Source organism: Lissotriton vulgaris, chromosome 5, assembly GCF_964263255.1.
Source record: "Lissotriton vulgaris chromosome 5, aLisVul1.2, whole genome shotgun sequence".
NCBI lineage: Eukaryota > Metazoa > Chordata > Amphibia > Caudata > Salamandridae > Lissotriton > Lissotriton vulgaris.
The window spans coordinates 1,465,123,804-1,465,144,597 of NC_141693.1; the positions used below are offsets into that span (position 1 = coordinate 1,465,123,804).

At 45.7% G+C, this 20,794-nt stretch overlaps 1 protein-coding gene across 2 annotated transcripts in view; it reads right to left on the reverse strand.

Annotated features, from left to right (window-relative positions):
• Window positions 1-20,794, reverse strand: part of SRGAP2 (SLIT-ROBO Rho GTPase activating protein 2) — a 539,260-nt gene that overhangs the window by 244,019 nt on the left and 274,447 nt on the right. For both annotated transcript variants that reach the window (XM_086923416.1, XM_086923417.1), the window contains 2 exons: window positions 16,378-16,440; window positions 2,477-2,692 (listed from right to left, as the gene is read on the reverse strand). In XM_086923416.1, the coding sequence (XP_086779542.1) occupies window positions 2,477-2,692; window positions 16,378-16,440 (279 nt within the window). The remainder of the gene's footprint in view (window positions 1-2,476; window positions 2,693-16,377; window positions 16,441-20,794) is intronic.

Below are 20,794 nucleotides of genomic sequence, written 5' to 3' on the forward strand. Positions count from 1 at the left end.
CTGATCATCATCCTGCCCCGAGGCGACACACTCGGCAAGAAATGGAAAGGTAAAGCAATGCTCGTACTCACCGTCTGTCCCGGGGGCTCCTGCGAGCTGCGGATCCGAAGTTGTGCCCTTGCTTGGTCCGGGGCCTCCGCGGCGTGAAGACCGGGGACTTGCCTGTGAAGGTCGGCCGGAGTGAAGGTGTCGGCGGCGGCCCCTGGTGGAGGAGAGGGGTCGGCTGGAAGAGGCCGTAGTGCGGTTATGCCGGTGGCGACTGACCGGGCCCGGTCTGGCAGCCCTGTGGTAGGGCGCGGCCCGCCGTGGATGGGGGAAGACCGCGCAGGAGGCATACCCCCCTTTGTTGCCCTGTCCGGCCATCTTGAAGCCCTGCGCCCGGATTCGGCGGGCGACGTCCGTGGGACGGTGGCGCTGACGGGCCCCACTTTTGGTGGCCCTCCTTTCTGCACCCAGGTTGCCATTTCTGGGGCTCAAGGGGACTCCAGCGGTGGCCTTGCTTGAGAGCCCGCTCCAGAAGTTGAGGCGTGTGGAGACGCGGCTGGACTTGCAAGATGGCGACGGGCGCCCTGAGTCACAGATCTACTCAGGGCGGCGAACTTGGGTTGCTTAAGTGCACTGGGGCCTGGTCCTGTGAGCGCGAGCCCACGATTGGCGATGTCCTTGACGCCCTACATTCTTTACGTGCGGCCATGGCCCTCGACGCCTTTGTGCAAGATAATAGGTCTGCCGCCATTTCTGCTGGGCCGTCCCTCATGGAGGCGGCTCTACTTCGAGTTTGTGCTGATTCGCCCCCCTCGGCTGCTGCGAGGAGTGCTGCCGCCGTGCATCTACAAGACTGTACGCCTGTGGCCCCGAATCTCCAGGTAGCTTTGATTGTGGCGGGCGCGGGTGTGGGGTCCACGTCGGGCCCGTTCCTGCTCGAATGATTGGGGAGCGATGTGGATTTTCGATTCGAACTGCCTCGTGAGGTCCCGCTGTTACCTTGCGGGAGAGACCTCACTTCCCTGGGCGGCGAGACTGCACCCGTACTGTTTGCTGCGTCTGTTGTCGCTATTGGAATGTCTGGACTGCCGCAAACATTGCTTGCTTCGCCGTTTGATGCTGGGGTCCTCTGGTTTACACCCTTGGCCTGTTTTGTTCCGATCCTGTGGCCATTCCACCTCGAACTGTTTGCTGCCCACTACTCTATAACGCATGGTAGCGATGATCAGGAAAGGACAAGGGTGAGCCGGACTGAACCCGGAGGACTACTGGTTAACGGATGGAGATGAGGAATGCCCACAGCCACGACAATATGGCTGATTCCTTCGAATGTTTCTGATACTTGAGACTGTGTCGATCTCGTTTTGATGTGGGATAAATGTGTGTGAAGGCGGGGGGCAGGGGCCGAATGACTCGATTGATGGTCTCCTCTCCGACTGGTTCTTTCCCCCCTTTTTTTTTTCTTTTGTTTCCTTTCTCACTTTCTAACCTTTTCTATATTTCGGGTTTCTATTTAGGGCGACAGGCACGCTGCTGGGGGGGTAGGCCGTAGCCTTCTGCAGGAGTGCAGGGTGGGGTGGGTGGGACGGGGTCTCTTTCCTGTTCGTTTTCCCTTTAGTTCTATGGCTCTTTTGTATCCCTTCATCGGGACGCTGTGTCTGTGCGTGTCTCCCATGGTGTGATAGCTGGTGGGGATGGGGGGTGACCTGCTTGCTTCTACGATATTGATTGCACATATATCATGACTTTCACGCCCTACCCCCGATAGCGGGTCTCTCAGTCTTGCGCTTTTATCGCTGTGGGGCGCGTGCAGCAGCGCCGTGTTCTTTCTTTCCCTCTTTATAATATTCCCCCCCTTTTTTCTTATTACTTGGGTTAGTATAGAGGATGATTGTAACTACGTTGCTGTTCTGGTTCCTCTGTTATGTACTAGCACAATAATTAGGTGGTCGACGGGCGCGTGATGGGCCACGGTGGGCACTGATTTGAACTATGGCGTCTATAAGTTGATTGCTGTTAACCGCTGCTGATACCCGTTTTTATCGATGTTTGAATCGTGGCCCGCTATGGGAACTTAGATGACTAAAAAACTGCAACTGATCCTGCTATACTTCCTATTATAAAATTAACCTTCTTTAATCCTGCTTCCAGCGGTCGTATTCAGCTTTTCTAATATTGGACTGCTCGCTTGCACAACGCTGGGCGACTGCCGGGAAATCTCATTATTGACCTATGTGCTTCTCATACTGTGTCGTGGCCGGCCTGATTGGTTGTAGGCCCGTATTTGTATGCTTCCATCTGCACAATAAAGGTTTCCAAAAAAAAAAAAAAAAGTCTGATCCCCCTCTAACTGCCATCTCCCCCTGTTGGAGGTAAAAGCTGCTCATACCAAATCAAACCACTTAAAAAAAAAAAGTGTATGAGGAAAACAAGTATACAAATTCATGGCCGCTGACAAAACCATCTCCAAATAAAATGTCATGCTCCTCACCTTTTCCTTCATCTTCTCAATCTTCTTGACCGAGCTGCGCCGTGTGTGCTTGTCCTCAGGTCTAGCACTGCTTGTGGCGTCAGGGGAGCGAGGAGTCTGTCGTTCCTCCTGCTTCACCGACCGGCCAATCTGCTTCTCCTCCTGCTTCTCAGCCTCCTTCAACTTACACTGAGCACTGATGCTATCTGCATTGTACATGTGGTAGGTCTTCATCACCTGGAGGCGCAATGAGTTAACAGCGTTACATGAGAAATTAGTCACTGGGCATGTCACTTCATATATAGCAAGGTTTTGGAACATCTGGCAGATGTTGTAATGGCTCAGCACAAACGTCTGACAAAAGCACTTGTCCAAGAATAAGCATTCTGTAGAAGATGATTTGATTCCCTGCTAGAAAAGCATCCCCTGATGAGGTATATGAACAAATATTTCAACACACTGGAAACAATTCACCACATGTGCTAATGTTTGGACACATATTACCAGACTAAGATGAAAATACATTGCAGAGATTGGGTTATTGAAATATAGTTTGTACCCGTGGATCCTCAGGAATAATTTCTAAATAAGGAAACAGTTTTTCACTGATCTCTCCAAATCCATCTCCCCTCAACATTTGTGACCAGGTTAGAGGTCTTACACATCCGACTATAGTATATGCTAGGACTTGTAATCTGTTATCCAACTCATAAAACTGAAGTCCGAAGAATTTAGACTGCCACCCGACCTAACTAGAGACTTCGATTTTCTTTTTCATCATGCGAGTTATTTCAACCAAACGTTTTAAGTATGTGCAACAGGGGATTGATTGCTTCCAAGTGTGGTGCACGGCACACTGTCTGCACATTGGATTTTCAATGCAGAGGAGCCGCTTTTGGCTGACTGACTGGGCTTGGACAATTGCAGCTCTTCCGCACTATGTCCTGCTGAGCCCTTGTTGTGGAGTCAGGCTTGGCAGAGTTTCCCACAAGTTAAGGAGAGCTTCAAATAGGCTGGTACAGCTAGAGTAGACAATACAATTACTCTTCCCTGATCAGTATTCAGTACAGAGCGCAACCCAACTAGTGAACCAGTGCTTCATCACTACCTTAACTGGTGAATTTTCCATCAGCTTAGACTTTGCGTGAAGCTTAACTAAACTCACAGAGAAGTATTTTTTCATGACAAACTGTAAGCTTGTTCAGCCCTTTCTTACCACAAGATGGGAGATCCAGGTTGTGAGGACTATACCATGGGGTGGGCTTCCCCCAACCATATCATCACCTCATTTCACCCCATCGTGATGGTTTTGAGAAAATCTCCCGCCAGAGACTGAAGGCACATGCCACCCAAATTCCTGCAGTGGGTATGGAACAGATCTATCCAGCATAGAGGGATTCACCATTGTGCCACAGTCTTACTGCTCTAGTTAATTGTAAAACATTCAGCCTGCCCCAGACCCTATGCATCAGTATCGTACCAGGGAAGGGATTATTGTGCAGTTCGGGGTTCCTTTGCCACTGCTGCTCGGTCCATCTGGCCAGTATGCCCATTGGGCATACTGTTAATATGGCCTCAGCCCTAGGCTGTGCTTGTCTTATTTCGCTAAGACTTGCATTTATCCCTGAATGGGGAAAACGTCCCCTGGGTGCACTCAGAGGTGGTTTCAATAATTTTCCAACAAATGATGTTTCTAATTTCATTGATATGTTTATTTACTGGTTTTCAATTACTTCTTTCATAGGAAAAAATTATACTCTTTATTTCTTTCAAACATATGCCCAATGCATTTCAGGCCGCGCCCTTCATCAGGGGCCTATTTTTGTAATGGGTAAACACACAGCATTAAGAAATTTTATATTCTCTTTCCAACAGTTGCAAAATCATGATTCTTTGATACATAGGTACCTTATATCCCCATCGTTAAAAAATGTGCAAGATATGTGATTCAATAAAGTTTTTTCCAAAACAAAATGAAAAATGTGAAAAACTCTTGTGAGACCGGTTTGTGAAACGTGAATGACTCGTATTAATCCAAGACCTGTAGTTCAAAAACCAGTTACACGCAAGCCATAAATACGGTAAATATTGATCTGGTTCTTGATATCCCGTTTTTCACTTTTCATAACAATACGCTACAGGTTTCCATTGGACTGGAACCACAAGAACGGGCACTTTCTCGTTATCTGCACATATTCTTAGGGATCACTGGTTTTAACATGGTTTTAACAAAGAATGAATAGACAAGGACAGAAGCATCCTTTTGGAACAAACAATGCCCAGTCCAAACTCCTCCAGCAGGATCTTTGAAAGGTGTAGGGAAACTAAAGAAACGGATTTACAAATAAATTCTTTAGGTAGTCTTCTATCCCCTTCCTACCTTCCCCACTCGCTACTGTGTGCAGTTCTCAAATTCAACCAGGATCTATTTGAGTGCCTTGAAGCATCCATTGGGTAGCATGCAACACTTTACCAGTACTAATACGGGATCTTAGTGAGTACTCTAAATAAAAATAAGAAAAAACAAAACTTACATTTTCTTCAGTAAATTTAATCAGTTTGTTGTTCATTATTACCCATCTGAATATTTTGATTTATTACAGGGAGTATATTTGAAGCGAACAGGAGCATTAATTTGAGGAACAATTTTGGATCCGGGGGCTCGTTGCATTTTTGGGTCAGGGAGTAACAAAATATAAAAGATAACACTGTAAAAGATATTCTCCATTTTGTGACGTCTGAATACCTCTCTGCATAATTTAAGAACCAAATGTATCCCATGATAAAAACCTTAGAAAGGTCCAAAGGGTGAAAGACCATTTATAACTTCCCCAAGATTAGCAATTGAGTCTCTGCTGATGCTTAAAGTACCCACCTCCACTCACCTGCGAGTAACGACCAGGTTTAAGGAGGTCAAATTCAAAGTCTTCTTCTCATATAAAGAGAGCATATTTTGTGAAGAGCCTGGAACTAATAGGGCAACTATATTTTGGAAATACAATTTAAGGATGAAACTAAAACCTTATTAACATCAGATTTCCAATCTAATGCTTTTTAGTGACAGTTTTCCAGTACTTTATTGTAGTCTCTGGCCCCAATAGACCAAAAGGTGCTGTTGTTACTGACCCCGAGAACAGGGATGCTGGCTGTTTAGTCACTGAAGATGCCCTCTTTGAACTTGAGCCTAGACTCTTCACTAGGTTTTGGTTATGTAGTTGATGTCTCTTGCCACTATTGTGCAATCTTTTCTACATGACCACCCCTCCACGAATACACACTGGAAATCCAGCCCAAACTGGCAAGTTGGCAGGTTATGCCCAGACGTGGGTCTCTTGCTCACTTTGCCACTGGATTCAAGTTAGCCTGGCTGATGACAGCTGATTAGCCAGAAACCGGTCCCGGGATGCTTGTTTCCGGTACAGGGAAGACATAGCTTGGCAGTTCAGGCGGGACTGTTCCCATGAGGCACAGGGTCAGACTGATTTGCATATGGCCATGTCTGAACTGGGGTGGTGGAGTGAGCTAAAGAATGATGGATTAAACACAGATCAGTTGACTGGGGGTAAGTGTTTGATTTGCTAAAATGCTCCATCCATCATCCCCTTTGGTATCGCTTTGGGCAATAATAAGAGGTAAAAATCTTAGCATCAACACTTAGAAAGATATTTGTCTTTACATCTCACACCTTTTACATTTTTAGTATTTGATTAAGACGGACATAACCAAGATGTGATTTCCAAATGTTGACAATTACTACAGAGCACGCCCATCCGGCTTGAAGCAGGCTAGAAGGAGAAAGATGAGTGCATATATGTGCAGGGGTGTTTTTTAACTACCGGACACCCGGATTCATTGATTCTGGCTACTAAAGATTAGAGCGGCTCCTCCATGTGGGCGGAGGAGCGTCGCCCCACTGCTTTCTCGCAGTGCGAGAAACAGAAACATAAATTGGTACTATAAATACCATTTTATGTTTCTGCTTCTCGCACTGCGGGAAAGCAGAAGGGTTTGGTTGGGGGTGGGCAGTCCTGCTCTAGGGCAGGGGAAGAGTGGCTTGCCCACTCTAAGGGAGCTGACTGTTTGGTCAGCCCCAGGGCCGATCAACTCAGTCATACGCACTCTGCCTTTTCTCCATGTATGGAGAAAATGGCCTCCCCACCGACGCCTGTGTGGTCGGCGTCCAAACCAATCACAATCCTGCAATTGCAGTGTTGTGATTGGCATAGGGAATGGAAGAGAGGCTGTCTGCTTCCTGTGAGTAGCAGAGAAGCAGAGATGACTGGACCATTTTTTAATTAATACTCCTACTCCCCACGAGTCATGCCGGCCACAACTGAGTGAAAAGAATACCCTACACCCCATATTACGGTACAAAGAGATGGAATAGTGTTAGTTGTATACTCAGTACAGCAACACTGTTCATTTCAGTGCTTGGATTTGCGGTAATACAATGATTAAGACTAACAGGAGACTAATTCTAAAGAAAGTGCGCACTGAACATCGAATCTACAAAATAAATTAAGAATGGAAGGACATAATCCTACAATTATAAGAACTAACTTGTTTATGCAGTACCAGAACTTGAAAGTGTGAACCATGGATAGGAAAAAAAAATATTAAATAAATCAGACGTTGGTTATTGAGGCAGATCTTCAGCAGAGGATTATATGTGGTAAGAATATCCAGGTACACATGACTAAGAAAGCGTAAGTGTTGTCAAGGGTCACTACAGACATCATTGACAAAAGTTGGAGATATTTTGAAAGAGGAAATGTGCGCTGGTTAGTCTAATGAAATCTGGCTTCTTAAAAACAGATGTGAGCTATTCATTAAGAATTCCATATTTTTCACATCTGAAGACACTGTTAAACAGGAAATTGACACTAGAGAACTATCTCAACGCTGGACTCAAAATCATGGACTTAAATAAAATGAAAAAATGCTGGAAATGTACGAGAGAAGTCAGTACTCGGACACATGCTTCGGTTGGATCTTGCAGAAACTAATGCCAAAACTATAGGAATTCGTTACGGCAGGAACTGTTCTGCTTTTGAGGACTTGTGACTTAAAAGTAAACATTTATGTTTTCGAAAAGCATGGGAAAAGCACACTGAGTAATTGGAGAAAAAAAATGAAGATCTTCCCAAAGCTACAAATTGAGCTATGGGTGAGGGACAGGGGTAGGCAAGCAGCACGGGAAAGAGTCCCTCCTAAAATGGAAAGCACACTGATCAAGTCGCATTTTACTCTTTTTTCACTATTACTACAGCTCTTTATGATGCACCTTTGTGCAATGAATTTCTACGTTCCTCTGTCTTTATCTTAGAAAATGCTACTCACCAGTGAAATATCAACAGCATACTTAAAAGAAAGAGGGTTACCAGATAGCCACAAACTTCAACAGACCAGTATGTCAATGAGGCATATCAAAAACTATGGACGTGTATTTGTGCCCCCCCCCCTTCAACCCTTCAAAGTAAATCAAGGACCTATGCGTATTGCTTCTAATTTAGTTCAAAACTACTGTAGGGGAAAGTAACTGGATTATATAATCAATGAGGCAAGATAACTACTGCTCTCTGAAGACCTTGGCATGACCTTCTTGTGCACCGAAGAAAAGCGACAACGAGGACCTAACACATGACCGTGTGCGCCCTCTCCACACACTTGGCCAGGGGCTCTGACAATGGAAGCTTGGAAGGGCCACCACCGCATATAGGAAGGGAGAGAAACACTAATTGGACCCGTCCTGTGCCTACTCTGTGGTCACAAGCGGATTCACTTTCTGGCTCCACCACAGGGCAAAAAGGCAGTTAGTTAGTGAGTGGGAGCATCGAGTGTACAATCCAAGACCTGTAAGCCCACTGAGAACAGGGCTGAGCATGCAAACTAAATTAAGAATGTCTACGAGTCAAATTTGAACAGAAGATGTGCTATACTGTTGTGGCACTGGTATCCCTGGCACCTCCCCCCCGGATTGGAAACGCGCAGAAGTCAAGCCCCTCCTCAAAAAGCCATCTGCAGACCGACTGACCTGAAGAACTACCGGCCCATCTCCCTCCTTCCCTTTGCAGCCAAAGTAGCAGAGAGACTCGTCAACACCCAACTGACCACCTTCGTCGAAGACAACTGCATCCTAGACACTTCTCAATCCTGCTTCCGGAGCAACCACAGCACGAGACAGCCCTAATCGCCACCACTGACTATATACGCATGCTGCTCGACCAGGGCCACACCGCGGTCCTCATTCTCCTGAACCTCTCCGCAGCTTTTGACAGCGTATCGCACGGCATACGGACCACCAGACTCCACAACGCAGGGATCCAGGTAACCACCCTCAACTGGATCCGCTCTTTCCTCTCCAACAGGACTCCGAGAGTTAGGCTTCCTCCTTTTATCTCCGAACCCACGAACATCATCTGCGGAGTCCCCCAAGGCTCCTCCCTGTTCAACATCTACATGGTCCCCCTCGCCAGCATAGTCAGAAGACACAGACTAAACATTGTATCCTACGCCGACAACACCAAACGAATCCTATCCCTCACCAGAAACCCAGAAGATACCAGGCTCAGCTTTCAAGAGGGAATGAAGAACGTTGCCACTTGGATGAAAGACAGCTGTCTTAAACTCAACTCCGAGAAGACCGAGGTTCTCATCTTCGGACCCCACCCCACCGCATGGAACATCCATCCGTTTCAACTGCCTACGGACTCTACGGAAGACTTTCAAATGGATTCCCCCCGATTGCAGAAAGACAGTCACCCACGCTCTCATCACAAGCAGGCTAGACTACGGAAACACCCTCTACGCAGGAATCAACAAATCTCTACTACGCAAACTCCAAACGATCCAGAACGCAGCCGCCAGGCTAATCTTAGGGACACCTCGCCATGATCACATGACCCCTCACCTGCGAGAACTCCACTGGCTCCCCGTCGAGAACAGGGTCACCTACAAACTGCTCACACACATGCCTACAAGGCTCTCAACAACATAGGACCCAGCTACCTCAACGACAGAATAAGTTTCCACGCACCTACAAGGAACTTCCGTTCAGCGGACCTCACCCTGGCAGAGGTTCCCCGCATCCGCTGAGCCAGATCAGGAGGAAGAGCTTTCTCCTACAGCGCTGCCACAGCTTGGAACTCTCTCCCATTAGGAATACGGAGCTCTCCTAACCTGCACTCATTCAGACGAGATCTCACCTGGCTCTTCGACTGACCTGTAGCTGCCCTACCCTCCCCTTAGCGCCTTGAGACCCTCAAGAGTGAGTAGCGCGCTTCACCAACCCCAAATTAATTGCTTGATTGAACAAGTGGTCTAAACTGGAAAGAGATGCGTCACGTGGACATTTAACTGTACAAGTTCAGTATAAAATGAAAAGAAATTCCATGCCACGAACCAACGGACAACAGTGAAGTGGCAGTTCCCGAGTGCTATCTGGATGTCCAGAATTGTCTTCATGCAATGTTAGTACCATGCATGCCAACATATAGATGTGAAAACACATTTTTAATTTGTCAACTGGAATTTGTATGAGGGATAAAATAAGGTCACAATTTTGCCAAACTACAAAAAACTGAACACAACTGTCAAGTGATGGGTGCCCTGGCAAAGAAGAGATGCTTTAACTGCGACTGTGAGAGTCCTTCCTGTGTATTCCGGGGCATTGCTGGTGGCTTATAAGTTATTCATCTCGAACACTAGAAGCTGCTTGCTTTCCACGAGCGATGGGGCTCCTCACATTCACATCGGCACGCAAGGCTGAGTGGGCTCTTCACTGACCGGTACCACAAACAAAGGAGACGGACACAAGTCCCCAGGGTGCGGGTATCAGACGGCACACAGTCACATTCTTTGGCCGGTTCGAGAAAGTGTCATGGATGCAGCCTGCAGGGCTTCTGCTTCCTGTTCAGCGGACCTCCAGATCACAGAGTGCGTCAGCTTCGAGAACAGTTGGCGGCCTGGGACGTAACGCCACCACGTTGCGTCAGGCACGTGCTCTGTCACCACAAACACACGACGTCTATATCGTTAGTATTCTAACCCCACCATTGTCCTCTCTGACATCATGAAAATTAAAACTGGAAAATCGACCCAGCTAAAGGAGCATGAAGGAACGCTTTACAGCGTGAGATTTAGCACAGCCATCCTCGCTAAACTGAAGAGGCGCGTGTGAACCATAAAATCAGACTTTAGTGGCGAGACGAAGAAAGAATGTCTTAAACAGGATGTTTAAGACCAAGGAAAGCCTCCAATCTGCTAAAAATTCAAAGCAGGAAGTCAAAGACTTAAACAGATTGCAATGTGCTTAAAATATCTCTTCAAGATGAACAGCATTGGAAGCGCTGCTAAACTGGCGGATGGCCTGCAGAGCGGTCACATTCGAGTCACTGTGCTACTCCTCTATGTGCCCTGAATGGGTTTTTTAAAACCCGATTAGATGCCCTGTGGCCTTTTCTTACTGGGATTTTAAAAACGAAGAACACATATTTAGCCAAGTACATGGTCTAACCTTTTGTTTTAAATGTTTAGTTTTGGAGAACAAATTACTTACCTTGGGTAATGCTCTTTCTGGTTGTAGAAACGAAGCAGAGGGTTTCTGGATTCCAAAATGAAGATTTATTCAAGGAATAAATAAACAGCTCAACAACCACTAGGAATAGAGGTCCAAGGAGCAACCATCTAACTGTAACCCTCTCCAGAACAATAACCCCTTACATTCTACTATGACCCACAAGCATTCTAACAATACTACACTGGTGAATATTCTATCTAACCGCAGATTCCTACTTTTAGTATATCTCTAGATGGGAGACAGGATCCTGATGATTTTTCACCATAAACCCTGTGTGCTGGTAGGTGGCATTCATGCAATTCTGTGACAATTTGATTCTGCTCGGAAGTGACAGATGGAGACACATTTAAGCACCACCAAAGCACTCCGACATCGCTTTCTTTCTTGACACTGTCCGTGCCGTCTGATGGGGGTTCCAAAAACCAATGATCAATGCCAATGTGCAGATCTCGAATTCGGTATCTTTTCACATGGAGAAGAGACCATTCCACAGTACAGGGAGATGGGAGGGTGGTGCGTAATCTTCAGCAAGAAAATATTCACCAGAAAGAGCGTTACAAAAAGGTAACTGGCTCTTCTGATTGCTACTTCTTACTGCAGATTCGTCACCTTTAGAACGGATACCAATGCTATACCTCTCCAGGTGGAGAGTGGGGTGGCTTAGAACAAAAAGACCTGCAGGGCAGAATGGGCAAAATATCCTTCCTGTCGAATCTGGCTGCCAAAGTAGTAATGCTTTGGGAATGTGTACATGGATGCTCATGTTGTGGCCGGAAAAATATGCCATCTGTTATAGTCGACAAGCATGGTGTAATATCCCAAGAAGCCTCCGAGCCACCCTCACTGAGACCCAGGATGAAGGCTGAAACATTGGTAACATAACTCAAACATCCTGGAGTCACTGATCTGGATGAAAAAAACGATAACGCAACATATCCGAGGAGGCTCCAATGAAAGAGAGCCCCTGGGAAGCAGAAAAGTGTGACTTTGGCATATTGATAGGAAACCTGCACGATGTTAGCAGGTTTGCCATCATCTGTAGATGCTCCGCAACTGACTGTGGCAAGCCCACTTTTAACAGCCTGTTGCAGAGGTAAGGGAAGCCTGGTATTCACAACCTCCAAAGGTATGCTGCGACCACCGCCATCACCTTCATGAACACCAGAGAGGCACTGGTGAAACAGAAGGGGAGCATGGCAAACTCCAGGCCCTCCTTGAACAGCAAGTAGCACCTGAAATTGAGATGTTAGGTCCAAGTTAGGAATAAGGCCTCCGCCCTTTCTTAAGACTAGAAAATAGCAGGAATAAAATCTAGTTCCGATTTACGAGGCAGGGACTCTCTATACCACCTATTGGCAAAAAGAGAACTACCTGCAGCAAAATGGGCAGGTGTTACTCTGAAAGACACTCTGATGTGTGTGGAAGATGTGGTGGTTGGAAAGGAATAGCATGGGTAGGAACCAGGTTTTGCCGAGGTGCCCATGAGGGTGGCAGTCAGGGCATTGTTCTTGAAAATCTTTTTATTAATCAGTTACTTATTACACATTGCTATATTTTGACAATGCCGGCTACAATAGGCCGTCTTGGTAACTTCTTTAGCAGAACACATAATAACAATGCTGAGCTTTCCCACTCCTTACCCACTGTACCCACATAGTACTCCCTCCAGGATTGACAAGTTCCAACCTCCAGTACTCAGTAGTTTCTATATTTTTCCCGCATGGTCCAGACTTTTTCTCTTTTTTTGGGGCACCCTCTACTCTTGTAGACCACTTTTTCAGCCTGCTGAAAAAGTCAGGGCATTGTTAACTGGCAGTAAGGGCTTGGACGAAGTCTACCCAGGACGCAAAACCTTAATGAGCAAATACATTTTCACCTCAACAGATGGCAAATGTAAGTCCAGGACTTCAACTGCTTGTCTGCCAAGTAAAGCAAATGAGGCTTTCTTTTACATTGAAGGTCAAGGGCAGAACCCAGCACCATGTCAGGGTAGGTGTCCAATCCACCGGCCTCTTGAAGGTCTAAATACAAATTGACATCATAATATTGTGTGGGGAATTCATTTCCATGATCTCCATCGTCACCAAAAGTTAGTTTACTTTGGCCAGAGCTCAGGCTAAAAAGTTGTAGGCATGCTGAAGTGCAGCTCCTAGGCAAAGGTGCTGTTTTATATGACACAGAGAGAACTGGGTTAGTCACATCTGAACCGTTCCAGAGCACAAACTTGGTCGAGGTCGAGATGGGTTTGGTTTCGAGACAGACAGGACATTTGGATCAGCATCGTCATATAGCATTGACGGAGAAAACCAATGTGGATTATGATGACAAATGTGGAGTCAGCTCCGGAGTCAGAGCTTAAGCTGAATGGATTCAGGAGGCACAGAGGATGGATTTTCAAGCGGTAATCAAACTGGAGGCATCCATGGATCCACAAGGCCTGAAAGTGGACTAGAGGGAGCCGGTAGGGTGCCAAAGATTTGCAAAATGGCTTATTTGAAAGCCTCAATCTGTTGTGACTAGGCTGACGGCCCTGGAAATCTGGGGCCATTGGGATCAGCTGTGGAATAAACTCCTCAGAGGAACTAAAGGGCAGTTCTTAGACTTCTACTTACCCGAAGACTTGGATTGCATGAAAAACCCCGATAGCAGGAAAGGGATCGTACTCTCGACCACTAGCAGGAATGGGGCTTACATGACTCCATACAGTGTTTGGTGAAGTATAGCTTGGCTTGGTGATCTCGGATTGCTTTTGGAAGCCTAATAGTACACTTTTTGAACGATTCAGAGTTGTGGTCCGATTCCAAACAACAGGGACACACCTTGGGGGGGATCATTTGGCTGGAATGCACATACAGTGTGGTGATTGCATGCATCAGTGGAATAAAGCGACCAGTGGCATCATATCTTTTTATTTACCGATGTTGCACACTATTGGAAAAATCGTATTTCTTCTCCAGCACCACAACACTGTACAGCATCAAGAAAAGCCATTAGCTAAGCAGATAGGTCCCAGTCCCAGAGGCGAGAAATATTGGATTTGCCATTGATTGTTCTATCAGATGTCATGCGTGTGAAACAAAAGCGTAGGAGAAACAAGTGAAGTCAAGTTGATCAAGAAAGAAACATTTAGGTTCCTACAGGACCTATCCAAGTCCATGGTGACATAGTTGATCTAGGTAGCTTTTATGGACGCCAAGGCTCAATTTGATCTTACACAACCTTGAATGCTCTAAAAAAAAGCTCTGCACAGAGCTTATGTGCATCAGCTCTGTATGCGGAAGTCCCATGAAGCCTGTGTCTTTTTGTATATCCTCAAAGTTTAAAACAGAAAACTGTAATGCTAAGCCATGGCCAAAACAGGTAGTGCCGAAGTACCCAAGCAGAGTCTCCAGCACAAAGGGCCTTGGCATCAATGCACAGTTCAAGACTCCGGTGCAATGCAAGATCACTTCACACAGCTCCAGACCTTTGCCTAGGGAGCCAGAACTAGCAGCCAGAAGCCACTCGTCCCAGAATGAATGTGCTCATAGTCGGGGGTAATCAAAAAGTCAAAGCCACAGTTACTGAAAGACTGTCCATCTAAACTAGGCTGCCACAAATGAAAAAGCCCCTTACCTTGAAAAAGCCAAGAAAGGGATTCAAATAAGTTTTGTAAATCAAGTGATACATAAAACGTAATGGAAATATTGCTGGCCAGTTTATGTATGCTTTCTAATAGAGGCAGTTGGTAACGTCTGAGTATTTGGACGTTTTTGAACTGCTATGACGAAACATTCTGCTGCATTTAAGAAATGGTTACCAGTGTCTGATGCTTTTGGCTTCAGCCGGTGCTTTTATTTAACCAGTAGAATTTCCCGTGCACTTTCACCAGGACACATTTAGCTTAATTTTCAAAACCATATGCTGCAAGTAGGACCAATGAAACCACTTGTAACCAGGCAACTGGAATTTACACCAGGGAGCATGAAGTTCACAAAAGCAACAGTTACCGCCCATCCCTTTATCCCGACCCTTGAACCTTGCTTTTTAATAAAATATTTTTGTCTTGCAGAGTTGCACCACATTTACATAGGTAGGTCAAAAAATATTAGTGGCTGACGAAAAGGCACAGAGGAACAGAGCTGCAGTAAGAGACTTATAGGGGAATTCAGACAGCTGAAGAGGTAAGTCACAATGCAAGAGGAATTGGGCAAGCGAAGCAGAAACTGCACAGGCACTAACAGGCGCACACAAGACCAACCTGACACTGTGCATGGAACAGGCCAACTGAAAGCTGTGGACCTCACAGGCACAGGCACAGCTGAATGAAGTCCCAGCCAGTGAGAGGAAACCTAGAAGCAGAGGAACAGACCTAGCTAGGCAAAGGGTTCATTGGGTGGACACACAGGGGCAGCAAGGCAAGCATGAAAAGTATAGATCCCACACCCAGGTAGCACTTCCTGAATGTTTGGGTGTCCCACTTCCCCTCTGGTTACTCCAAAGTAAACTTCGGAGACCTGCAAAGCACCTCCACCAAGCTGGGTAATGAGTTCTGCGCGTTTGGGGTGTAGCCTTAGCGTGGGCTGGGGTCTGTAAACATACTGTGTGTGGGTGCATGCACTGTGACCATATTTTCAAAACTAAAAACTGTGACAGGCCCTAGACATAGATGTGGACATCAGCTTAGCAGTGGTTGAAGGCGCGTTCTAAGATGGCAGCAACGGAGTCCACAGAGCTCCCTGAATGGGCATGTTGGCAAGATTTTGACTATTAAAGGTGAAATCAGATTTGGCAATTTTAGTTTATTACACTGCCAGGAGGGTCTGTTCCATGAAGTCTTTGAAGGTTGCCGCAGCACATCTGGGAAACGATTATACACACTGCTGAGTTTGGATGTACATTGTATGTAGATAGACTTTGGGTACGGTCCCTCCCTTGCCGTAAACGTCCTGGATAAGCCTAATGCAGAGTGGGTGATTGAGGGCAGTTTAGAGCCTGGGCACTGCCTCTGGTCTATCCGTGCTTTGCGTTGGATGAAGAAAAGTGATGTAGCACAGCAACCTGTTTTTTTTAAGCATCCCTAACAAGCTGATCACAAGCAGGCGCGAGCAGAAGGGCAAGAAAGGGCACCCAAATCCCCCTCTGAAAACTATCTTGCATTTTATTTTTTGCAAAGTTTTGGAGATGGTGGAGGTTTTTATTTTGGGGGGAGTGGGGTCACATAAACCAGTGTCTGGTGGCCCAAGTGTGCTCAACCTAACCAGCTGGAATCCCTCCCATCTCTCCCCAGTGTAGTAGTGTTCCCCACCTGTCAGGGCCATCTAGATTGCCCTGCAATCTCTTCCAACCTCCAGATGCTACTTACCGAGTACAGCTCGTTCAACACCTTCATCAGGTCCTCCTGGAGCTGCAGGCCCAGTTCTTTACTCTGAAAGAAGAGAAAATGCGAGTTAACCAGGAGAGCAGGGCAGGTGTTTCAAAAGAGGGTGTGCGGGTCTGTAAGGCTAGAGATAAGGGCTGAACAGTGCCACATGGATTGGTGCTCCCCTATCACCATTCGGCATGGGTGTCGGAATTCTAAGGCAGTGGTTCCCCACCTGTGGTCCGGGGACCCTTCGGGGTCTGCAAAGCCTGCTCAGGGGTCCGTGACTACTTAGAAAATTAAATATTATTTGCATATTAATAAAGTGTATATAAATTAAGCTAAATGTACAATTGAACATTTTAAAACAGTGTAAATGTGAAAGATTTCGACATTGGAGGCTAAAAATTATATTAGTATCCTCAGATTGATTCGTTGGAGCAAAAGTGCATCAAATAAAATATAGTATGGACTAAATTTAGAAAAGCTCCAACCTTACTATTAATTTTAATTTTTTTTTATTTAGATGTGTTTGAGATTTAAATAAAACGTATCATCATTTGTGCATTTGTTTGATGAATGCTTTTTTCTGCATTTATTTGTGCATTGTTTTGCGGTGCAAATCATCGACAATGCTTGTGGCCGGGGTCCCTGGCTTCAAGTAAATACTCAGTGGAGAGGGTCACCAGAAGTCAAAAGGTTAAGAACCGCAGCCCAAGGGTATAGGGGAAATTTATCCCCACCGATTCTAGATGGAGGGGGGAGCAGAGGACAACATCCCAACCCCAGATTTAGAAGGGCAAACTGAAGAATAAACAGTTGCAGATAGAGCAGGTCTCTCTCCAGACAGGCTGCACACCACCTGTCTTCTTGAGCAGCTGTAACCTGAGGGGCAAATTATGTGGGGGGCCCAGAAAGGTTGATTTGGTTAATTATTTAATTGTGATCATTGAGGAGTTAAATCCTCCTAAAATTGTGATGGGCAAGGAAGGCAAGATAGAAGGGTAAGGAAAGGCATGATTTTCAGATTTTGTGGACACACTGCAAAGAGAAAAGCACACTTTTAAAATTTAGGACTATATACATGTATATACTGTGCATAGTTTTAGTGTGATTTAAGGTGCAATAGGTGTATTTATTGAACCCCATATACTAACACTATTTGAATGACAATAAGTGAAAAAAAGTGAACAGCTAGAGGTTTGGTGTTAAATGGAAAAGAGAAGGAAATAACCCTAGTCTCTAAATGGCACAATGTGTAACCTGGAATTCTGGGGTGGCATTCGGGGGTATTCACTTGCCCAGATTGTGTGATTCACAGTCTATTGCTTTACTCCACTATGCATCATTTTCCTTTACCAACCAGTTTGAGAGCACACTGAAGAAATTCCTTATAGGCTTTGCACTACACAAAAACCTCACAGATACACGATTCGTACGAAAAACTATTTTTTCATATGTAATAAAGCACTGGTTATATAAATAAAGTACATGACACTCAATTCAGGGATAGAATTGCATGTTCTTAATTGAGACAGTGAAAACGTTGAAAAATATTATTCATCGTTTGAAAAAACCTTTTGCACAACATTTGTTGCTTCATTTAGTGTTTGAAGGCTTGACTCTTGTTTTGGCTCTTAGAGACCAGCCAGATCCCTGGTTCAGCTCGGCCCAATGCTGTCCGTGTCCCGCCCAGACATTTAGTGTCTCCCACACCCTTGTCTTTCAAACAGGCATTTATCTACCAGAACGATGGCTCATCTGGAACTCACTTAATATGATGAACAACGGCTCATCTGGAACTCACTTAATACGATGAACAATGGCTCATCTGGAACTCACTTAATATGATGAACAATGGCTCATCTGGAACTCACTTAATATGATGAACAATGGCTCATCTGGAACTCACTTAATATGATACAATACTTTTACAGTGAAGTCGCTGTGTACGATAAATATATACATAGAAGCCAGCCATGCAGGTAAAAGAACTGAGAAAGCTAGGTGAACATGTGGTGAAGAATATGTGTTAGAACAGAACACATGACTTCTATCTAAGACACATTTTAGGCGCCCCTGAAGCTTGGCGATATGCCAAATTAATGAGCTGCTGATTGATGGCGCCGTTTCAACCGCTTTCTAGTGCTAAGGTCCCATCAGGGCAGCAAGCAGTCACTTATTTACATCCCTGGTCCAGTGAATGAATCTAAAGTGTAAACCCAAAAAGTGACACCAAGGCGAATAAAGTTTAATGTACTTCCTCCTGGGTAAATGCATGAAACCAAGGAGTCGTTTCATATGATGACTAAAAATGGTGTCTGATGCAGATAGAAGGCTGTCTTACTTTCGTTCGGCATGGTCCAGACTGAGGGCGCGTAGTTGCACAGTGGGTGTGGCTCGCATGGAAAAAGCGCACACTAGAGCAGGGGCACGTGATTATTTCACCTGTGCTCCCAGTATGGTTAACCCCTCCCCTGCTGATGACGGAACCGCTCCGTCATCAGCTACGGTTGGGCTGTGCTGATGACGGAGCGGTTCCGTCATGGCCCGGCCGCCGCGCCTGCGCGGCGCTGATTTCGCGCCTGCGCAGCGCGTTCTATTAGGCGGGCGGGGCCATGACGGAACCGCTCCGTCACGAGCACAGCTCAACCGCGGCTGGTGACAGAGCGGTTCTGTCACCAGCATGCGGCCGCCGTGCGGCCGCCCCGCCCCGTTAGTGCTGCGGCGGAATAGCCGCCGCAGCGAAAGGGTTAAACAGCTCTCTCAAAACAGAGGCGTTGACAACAAATTTTGCCATACATAGAAATTGGGTAAAATTAGTGGAATTGACTGAAAATCGGCAAAAACGGCAATGCAAGTTAATAAGCAGCACAGTTTTTTTTGTTAACAAGTAGTGAAATCCTCCTCCGTGGACTGCAGAATGTGGGAAGCAGAGGCTCAGGCTACCCATCTTTATGCAAAACACATACATACATATTCCGATTGGTTCTAAATGGGGGCCACCCAGAATTGTGATTTACTGAGGACTATTTTCAGTCGCCAGTAAATCTAGTTACACACCACCTTCGCACTGAACATTTTAAATGTAAATTACAAGCAAGTGCCTGTCAATCAGATGTCACCAGAATGGCACAGCTCCAAACATACAAACTCAAAACACATCCAAATAACAAGCTGCAAATCAAAACAGTGAAACTGAACTATAAGTAATTCCACACCATGTAAACAGCAACGTCTGACACCAACTATTCTGGAAAAGCTCTCATGCCCATTGACTATGTGAATATATACTGTGCGCTACATTTAGTTAGCCTTGAAACATGTCATTTGCTCGCAGTTATTACCCTCCAAATAATAATAATATAAACATTTAATAGAGCGCACAAATCACTCCTGAAGGAGTATCTCGGTGCTGCACTACTAAGCAGGAGGAACTTCCTAAACCAGCCAGTTCTTCAAAGCCTGCTTAAAAGCAATTGTGTCTGAGCATAAGCAAAGATTATTGGGGAGTTTATTCCAATGATAGGGGGCATTGTAGGAAAAAGACCTAACCCCCGGATTTGAGATCCAAATGCAGGAGATAGTCAAAAGAGCCATATCCGAGGATCAAAAGCATCTTGCTGGTTGATAAGGAATTAAATGTATGGACAAACACACGAGGAGGGATTTGTGAAGTGCCTTATGTGTCAGATAGCAGAGTTTTAAAATGACCGGCTTTCTGATAGGCAACCAATGGAGATCCCAAAGAATAAGGGAAGAGGAGGGAAGGAGAAGGAAAACTACAAATAAGTCTAGCGGAAGTGTTCTGTACCACCTGCAACTTTGTAAGCAAAGAGTCATTTACTGATGTTAACAGACATTCCCATAGTCCAGGCAACTGATTATAAGAGCTTGGAACAGAGTTTTTCTGGCACTGTCGGGGAGCTAAGAAAGAGCCTTTTTTAGAAGCTTCATAGAGGGCAAGCATGAGCCGCAGATTGCATTTACTTGGTCTTTAATGGACAGAGACCGATCGAGCTTCACTTCGAGATTTTTCACAGACTGTGTAGGGGAAGGGTCTGAGCCCAATTCAGGGGGCCACCAGTCAGCAGACCAGAGCTCTGATGCTTTCCCAAAAAGCTTGATCTCAGTCTTGTCGTTGTTTATTTGAAGATAGTTAATGGACATCCATGCAGCAACTTCCCTCATACAATTAGCAAACTTGCTTTCCACTTTGTCTGCGTCTGATCCAAAGGAGATGAGAAGTTGGGTGTTGTCAGCATACAACACTATCTCCACATCACAGGCTCGCACAATTAGGGCAAGAGGTGCCATAAAAAGAGTTGGACTTAAACACGAGCCCAGGGGTACTCATCAGCTTGCGCTGTCTGGTATTTAGGACCTAAAAATCACGATGACGTACAAGTCACCCAAACAA